This window comes from Acyrthosiphon pisum, chromosome A2 (genome assembly GCF_005508785.2).
Source record: "Acyrthosiphon pisum isolate AL4f chromosome A2, pea_aphid_22Mar2018_4r6ur, whole genome shotgun sequence".
Taxonomy (NCBI): Eukaryota; Metazoa; Arthropoda; class Insecta; order Hemiptera; family Aphididae; genus Acyrthosiphon; species Acyrthosiphon pisum.
Window position 1 is genome coordinate 52748137 of NC_042495.1, and position 8862 is coordinate 52756998.

Consider the following 8862-nt stretch of genomic DNA (forward strand, 5'->3'; position numbering starts at 1 on the left):
ACCGATGCAAAGTAAACTTGTTTACCAATACAAACATCTTTACATTTTTTAAATCGAACCACTAGAAGTATCTTAATTTTTGTCAGTGCGACGGCTATTACACGTCCATAAATTGGTTTTGAATTTTTTGATATAGACATGATATGACTTGTGCATTTGCGTGCGTGTGACCACAAACCAGATAAGAAATAACAATGTATTGTAAATTGATGCGGGTCGCGGGTGATGGTAGGGGAGTATACACACACTAATGATCATTTACTACACACACTAAGACGATCAGTAATTGCAGAAACGAAATAATTTCCTAAACACAACTCCTTAAAAATGACACATTTGCAGGGGCCTTAAGAGGAGTCAGAACCCATGTGTTGTTTCTGTCTTACAAGATACAAAATAACTAAATGGATTCAGTGAAATCAATTTTGTGTTGTTAGCTTTAATATTACCTACAGTTAATTTACCTATTATTAAACAATGGTAAAAATATTATCTAGGAAAGGGTTTTTATCAGGGATATGGTAAACGTTTTTGAAAACGTTAAACAAAAAAAAGAACAATTAATAAAACAAAAACAATTATTAAATCAAAAACAAAAAACAACTGAAAAACGATAACAAATCCCAAAAACCGAAAAAAATTTAATAATGAAATCAAAAATATATTATAGTATTATACATTATTAAATTATACCACAAAAAAAAAAAAAAAATTCACTTGTCTTTACTTTCAAGTGCATTTCTGTATTGCGTGTTACTATTGTAATTTAAAAGTTAAAAGAATATAATATATTCTGTGTACAATATAGATTATATACAATTTATATAATATATATTGTTTTTGATTAACGTTTTTGATAATATTGTTTTTTTTTAGATTATTATCTACTCATAGCTCGCTTTAAAATTAAAATATAATAAATAGCCCATGAGGTTGTCTAGATAATAATCTTACCTTTAGATTTTATAAGAGGTCAATTCACTCTAATTTTTAATCTAACACAGCTACACGTGTTCTGCTTTGCGTATAATTTACTATGTTACATACTTGTAAGACGGAGACCATACATGCGGGTATCACGTCCTCTTAATCGTTGAATACACATAAAATAGACAAAAGTGTCTACATTTGAATCTTAAAACAATATTCAAAATGGTCTACATTTGAATCTTAAAACAATATTCAAAATGTATTACATATTATTAGGTATTTAAAGGTATTATTAGGTATTATTAGGTGCACATAAACTTGGTTAAATGATATAAGTCTACTGAGGTATTATACCGGGTGATTCTTTTATCATTGAACACTCATTATTTCAAAAAGTGTAAATTTTTTGAAAATATATTTTAAATAGTTTCAATTCGATTATATAACAACGTTTTTTTTAAAAATTATATTCTTAAATATTTTTTATCCTAATAATTTTTTAAGTTTTTTACTTTTTGAATGGCAACATTGGGTTTTAATTTTATATTTCAAAGCAGAATATTTTTCTTAGTATTTTGATGCATGAAAATCGAATTTGGGGCGAAGTAGTTTATGAGTTATGAATATTCAAAGTTTAGATGAGGGGAGAAGTGGACAACCATATGATGCAACTTTATATACGTAATAGCTAATAGGTTTAGATAATAGTTAATTCTATACTTAATTGTCCTGTTTATATTTTATTTAAGTATTGTTACCTACAATTGTATTGTTATTTTTTTGCAGGACTACCATAAAGTAATCAAAACACCAATGGATTTGGGTACTGTAAAAAAGCGTTTAGAAAATAATTACTATTGGTGTGCTGATGAATGTATACAAGATATTAATGCAATGTTTTCCAATTGTTATACATACAATAAACCTGGGGAAGATGTAGTTCTCATGGCTCAAACATTGGAAAAAATATTTCTTGCCAAGGTGAGGAGGATAATCATTATTACTATGTTTATTTTAATAAATTAATAATTAATAAATGCATATAATTTATTTTTATAGATGGGACAGATGGTAAAAGAAGAGACTGTTTTGCCCCAACATAAACCGGCTGTGAAAAATCATTCAATTATTCAGAAACCTCCCAGTCAGAACCAACCAATTGCTGTAGCTCCTGGTTCAACTGCTATGGGCACCACTCCTCATTCCCAACATAATTCTCTTCCACCTCAAGTATGTTAAATAAAAAGTATTCAGCTATGAATGTTTTTTTTGTAATAAAAACAATAATTATACTTAAAACATTGGTCCCAATTACAAATATTGTAGTTTAACTATTAAGTTTTATAATGTTATTTTGTGAATGATGTATAATCATTAACTTTAATATTTAACAACCATTAGACTAATATATAAAAAAAATATATATTACCAAACAATTCAAAAAATATAAAACCTAATTTTCTTTTAAATAATAAAAATATACCTTTTAATTCACTATAAATTCACTGGTTTTTATTTAATTAAATATTTAATGTGTGACTTATGCCTGTTATATGTTAAATAGTAAAACCATTAAGTATAATAACCACAGGTCTAATTTCTAGCACAATATTGTTTTTTCATAACTATATAGTATAATAATTTTATTGTGTTATTTTATTTTTAATTTTAAGATTTTAGCTCCAACAACGAGTGATTATGTAGCACAACCAGTTAACATACCTTTAGGAGCAGCAAATTCACTAACTGGTGGAAAACTGAAAAAAGGAGTTAAAAGAAAAGCAGATCCTAGTCCCATCAATTCTATTGACTCCTCCACCATTTATCCTGGCCCAATAGCCACATCAACAACCCCTGTTCAACCTTTACAATCATCTATTCGTAGAGAATCTGGTCGACAAATAAAAAAACCGAGAGTGCCAGATGAAGGAATTCTATACTCTCAAAATACGACTTTACCTACTGGAGGATCCGGCTCAATACCAGTAATTTTTTCTTATTTAAAAGAAGTCCTAAGTATTATAATTTAAAAATGTATTATAATTATCTTAGGACGGAAAAACCAAAGAAAAATTGACTGAGGCATTGAAGGGTTGTACTGAAGTGCTTAAAGAATTGTTTACCAAAAAACATGCGGTAATGCCATAGGCTTGTTACGAATGGGATTTTAAAGAATACCTGATTGATGTCTAATCTGGTTTTATAGGCATATGCATGGCCGTTCTACAAGCCTGTTGATGCTGCTTGGTTGGGCTTGCATGATTATCATGACATTATTAAGAAGCCTATGGACCTGGGAACAGTAAAGGTAATTAAAACTTTGAAACATTCAGGTAAATATTGACTTAACTATTGTATAATATTATTATAATATTTTTCATGATTTCAGACCAAATTAGACAACAGAGAATATAAAAATTCAAAAGATTTTGCAGCAGATGTTAATTTAATATTTTCTAATTGTTATAAGTACAATCCTAAAGATCACGATGTAGTAGCAATGGCAAAGAAATTACAAGCTGTATTTGAAGCTAAGTAAGTATCTTATAATCATTAAGATAGTTTTGAATACTTTATAGTATAATTGTATCAAAAAAAATTTATTTTATCATTAAAGAATGTCAAAAGTACCACCAGACCCACCTTTAATAGAAATGAAAATGGAACCTGAAGATGAAAGTAGTTCAGAAGGAAGTTCTGGTTCATTCAGTGATTCTGACGATTCTGAAGATCTAGAAAATTCAAGGAAAATTCAAGAATTCCAAGAAAAAGTAAGTTTGTTTAAATTTGTATAATTCTTAATATATTTTTACACAGCGATATAATGGATATTCAAATATTTATTACAATAATGATTGCTACTCATGTGACTTGTAATTTCTTATCAAACCAAACTATTAAACATTTTAGAACAGTTTTACTGCTCTTATCCTAAGAAAAACATTTTATATGGTTCAAACAATTATTTTGTACTATTTTTAATACATTTAAGGAGTAGCAAATCTATGCTGAATTACTCGAGCATGATAATCCTTAACTGGTTCAATTAAATTAATAATTATACTTTTAAACTTTTCATGCTTTATTTTACCTTGCTGAAGTTTATTTTCTTATTTAAATTTAATTTCATACCAACAATTGGCACTTTTCATGACAGTAATTTAAAAATGTGTGTTAATCATTTAGAAGAATCTATCCATAAAAAACTTTATTTTTAAGGCATGTAGTTAAATTAAATAATAATTTATAAGGATGGTAAAATAAAAGTTTTTTATAAGATCTATTTGTACAAAATTATAAATATCTGTACAGACCATATATCTTGCCTACCCTCCATTTTATTTTAATCCTTGGCAATCAAACTGATTTTAGGGATTTTTCAATGCAAATTAATGGTTTATGAAGACTTCATTCATTTCTTTCTATTAGCAATATTGAATATAAAATATTCAATATACATTTCATATTATTAGATCACAAGAATAATGTATAGACCCTGACTATTATTATCTTATAAAAATAATAAAAGCACTAGTTACTTAATAATACAATATTGATAATATTCATGGTCTATAATATACTATTAAACTTATATATTATGATGAAATATATTCATGTGCGTCATTTGATGTACCATTTATACTAAGTTCAACTTAGCATGTTCTATGTTAGTTGATCTGGTCGATGGCTACTTATTATGATAGAATATTTGTGTTCTGAATAATTGCAAACCGATAATAAATGGTTTTTTTATTTGTGATACATAACTACTATAAAAAAAAAAAATTGGTTTGATTTGGAAATAAAATATTCCAAATAATAAATATTTTTAGTTTATGTTGTGAAAATTGTGGTGAATTTATAAGTTAAAAGATAATTTACTATGTATTATTGTTCTAGAAGAAAACAATGTAATAGGTACTGATTTTATGATGATATTCATATTCATGTGCGTCATTTGATTTACCATAGATATATTCAACTAAACATGTTTTATGTGAATTGAATATATTTTTGGCATCACTGAATGATATGAACTAAAGTCTGATTTTAACCAAATATATTTTTTTTTTACTATTCTTTTCCTTAAACTAAAGAATGATGATATTCATGTGCGTCATTTGACTAGCTATTGAGTAGTTCAATGCATGTTTTATGTTAATTGAGCTTATTCATAGATATTTATTATGATATAAATGATAAATTCTGAAATATTGTCTCCAGGCATACAATTAATACTTATTAATAGTTTTAGTGTTAGAAAAGTAAATATTTAAGTTCAGGAATTGTATTTATTTGTAACCCATTAAAATAATTAAATTTATTATTCAGTCAATTGCTAATTGATATTCTGTCTCAATCTTTAATTAGGTAGGTTGTACAAATATTTTATGTGTTGTACTTAAGGTAAAATATGATGAGTAATCTTTTTCATGTGCGTCATTTGATATACCATTTGTTACGTTAATTATGCATGTTTTATGTGTTTTTAACTAATTTTTGGTTACTTATAATGATAGAATATTTAGATCCTGAAATTGAAAAATATTTACTAATAATTCATAGTTGAAAATTATGTTTAAAAGTTTAAACAATTTATTTTGTAATTGAATATTATTTTAGTTAAATGCTCTACAAGATCAAATGAAAAGGTTAGTTGAAGAAAGTGCCAGAAAGAAAAAACAAAAAAAAAATAGTATGAATAATTCAAAGAAGAAGAAACATTCTACCAATGATAAATTAGTTTCATCTGCGTCAAAACCTCCATTAGCTGTAGCTCTCAATAGTACACCAATGAATATTATGGCTAACTCTACCATTACCAATGATATTAAAATGTTACCAATTGAGCCATCTATGAATGCTAAATCAGCAGCTCAGCAGTTGCGCCATCCTATGGCAAATGCTTCAGCTGGTCTAACAACTAAAGGGACTAAAGGTAAAAGTGCCGGTACCAGAGGTCCTGCTAAAGCACCAGCACAACCAAAGCGTCCTAGAGTTAATTCTAAAGCAAATAATCCGAAAAAGAAGAATTCTGTTAGTGCCCCAGCATTTGATTCTGAAGATGAAGACAATGCTAAGCCTATGTCTTATGATGAAAAACGTCAGTTGAGCTTAGATATCAACAAGTTACCAGGTATTTATTAAATTAACATAAGTACTTGTTTTTTGTAATATTATATATAACATCTGTTTCATAGGAGATAAACTTGGTCGAGTAGTACATATTATCCAGTCACGTGAACCGTCACTTAGAGACTCAAATCCAGATGAAATCGAGATTGATTTTGAGACCCTTAAACCATCAACATTACGGGAACTTGAGTCTTATGTGGCTTCATGTCTGAGGAAAAAACCACGTAAGATCACCAGTAAGTTTTGGTTTTGGCCTGGTTCTTCTTTTATCTTTACGTTTTCTTTATTAATTTTTTTTCTCGGGTTGTATTTATTTTACACTTGCTAATCAGTGTACAGAATGTGATACAAGATTAATGTATTCTATAATCTATACTTTTTAAGACTGATAGCAAAATAAAGACTAACCTTATTTTGTATAGTCTATTGTTTTATCAGTGTCTTACATTTACAGATAAAAAAGTTTCTGGTAAACCTAAAGAAGAACTTGGAGAGAAAAAACACGAGATTGACAAAAGATTAGATGTTAGCGGGCAACTTTCTACTACTAAAAAGGGCAAGAAAGGTAAATTAAATGAGTCACTTAGTATTTCATATTTATAAGTTACTTGTGTGAATATATTAATTGGTCTTGATGAATCATGACATACAATCTAATTTAAAATTAGTGTTACAGAAATGTTAAAGATTTATTAAGAATTGGATGAAAAGACTATAGTTTAAACACATTTGTTCATATGCATCATTGATTTTATAATATCTATTAGGATACTTCAACAATATTTCCATGTATTGATATTTCAATTTATTGATAACTAACTATTAAATTTATTGTTCTTAAATTAAAATGTACAAAATCTTTGATATTAAAATCAATTGGTTTCCAAATACTCATTGGCCAGTGACCATTAATTAAAAATTAATTTGGTTATCGATATGTTTTGATTAAAATTTTATATTTTACTCTATATATATTTATATATATATATAAAAAAATATTAACTTTAATGATTGAAATTGTTGTGTTAATCTATACTCTATTCAAAATAAGACTATGACCAGGCGACCGAGTTGTGCGCATGGGCGTGGCTTTATTCTGTGGCAGCAACTTATGCGTTGCCGTAGTGGGGACGGCATCTGGCCATATGTCTGACTGCTACCCGACTTAAACCGGTCGCTGCCTATTCACGGTCTTATTTTGAATAGAGTATAGACACTTTTTAGACGTAAAACATATGCTGCCGTTCAGACTTCGGCTCTATGACTTCACACGCATATTTTCAAACACTTGTATCTCATTGAATAATTAGTGTTAAAGTGTGAGACCCACACTATATTTCTCAGATAATTGCATACTTTAAATTTAAGCAAACTTGTTTTTAGTATTTTGATGTCTTGTAAGATTAAATAAATTTGCGATATTAATATTGTTAAAGATACCTAATATATTATATTATATATTTATACAACTTTTTCTTAATTTTACAGATGCTAAAGCTACGGAAATTAGTGGTCCATCTCGATTATCTGCATCTAGTTCTAGTAGCTCAGATTCTGATTCAAGTTCATCGAGTTATTCAACATCATCTAGTGATTCAAGTGATTCAGAACATGGTGAGTTATTTTATTATAATTGAATAGTACTTAAATTTAACTGTTGAAACATTTTCGACTAAGAGGTTCATCATTTTTCAATAAGTATTTAAATCATAATGATAATCAAAGATTTGGTTATTCAAACAGTGTCGCTATTCTCTTTTGCTTAAATTTACTTCAGTATTTGATAGCTTTATGTTGAGCACACTTTATTTTTGGTTTGTCTTTATTACAATTTGTATTATATGTTATTATTAGGTATCTGGTCTTAGTAATTGTTTTTTTTTTTTTTGTAAATTATTTTGAATGATTATATGTTATAATATGTTCATAATTTATGTGTAGTGATATGCTAACACATCCATTATACTATTTAAGGTTTTCTTTGGGAAATCTATCAGTACTCAAAATATTACTTAAAACTTAAAAGTAACAATTGTCTTACAGACAAAGTGTGGTGTTAGTGTGTACTCTGTGGACAAGTTGTATCATATTATGTTACATTTTTAGGGAAAAATAAATAATTTAAGGAATGCTCGTTAAATTATTTAATGATTTAATTTGTTATTATTTTGTGACCCCATTAATTAAAATTATTGAAAAATGGTGTGTCTAATAAATATATACTTGCCTAGAATGATGACATAATGGAATTTAAAATTATTTATTCTTTGTGGTACATTTTGGTATTGTAATTTATCAGAAGTTTTTATGCCAATCAAAATTCTTAACTTCATTAACGGTAGATTGTTGTTTAAATATAAATTATTTATACTTAATACATACTAATTTACTGGTGCTTAATCATACCTATTAGATTAAATATTAATCACTCTTTTATATAATTTTAAACTGCTATAAAAAAAATGCTAATACAGTGGTTGCTACTGAATGTACTGTATTTGAAAATAATAATATTAAACAGTAGTTAACATAGTAAATTTTCATATAGATATTTCAATATTACACAAATCTTTTAGATATTGAGTAAACTAGTGAAGTATTATATTTTTTTCTGTGAAAAATGTTTTCACTTAAAGCCTTAACAGGACGCTACCCTGTATGTGTTGTTTCCATCTTACACAAACACGACATAGCAAATTGTCGTTCACTATTCTCATATTCTCAATAGTGTGCTGTTGGTTTTGATACTAGAGTGAAATGACCTATTATCAAACTTTTAGGTAAGAACCTTGTCTG

General features: G+C 27.3%; 1 protein-coding gene across 7 annotated transcripts in view; it reads left to right on the forward strand.

Moving 5' to 3' along the window:
• LOC100164694 (bromodomain-containing protein 3) overlaps positions 1-8862 on the forward strand; it is a 24411-nt gene that overhangs the window by 4724 nt on the left and 10825 nt on the right. For 6 of the 7 annotated variants that reach the window (XM_016801631.2, XM_016801636.2, XM_029490337.1 and 3 more), the window contains exons 4-14: positions 1717-1911; positions 1990-2160; positions 2604-2915; positions 2983-3066; positions 3137-3238; positions 3320-3465; positions 3548-3701; positions 5554-6067; positions 6132-6302; positions 6521-6631; positions 7555-7680. In XM_016801631.2, the coding sequence (XP_016657120.1) occupies positions 1717-1911; positions 1990-2160; positions 2604-2915; positions 2983-3066; positions 3137-3238; positions 3320-3465; positions 3548-3701; positions 5554-6067; positions 6132-6302; positions 6521-6631; positions 7555-7680 (2086 nt within the window). The remainder of the gene's footprint in view (positions 1-1716; positions 1912-1989; positions 2161-2603; positions 2916-2982; positions 3067-3136; positions 3239-3319; positions 3466-3547; positions 3702-5553; positions 6068-6131; positions 6303-6520; positions 6632-7554; positions 7681-8862) is intronic. The other variant, XM_016801632.2, reaches the window with a different exon arrangement.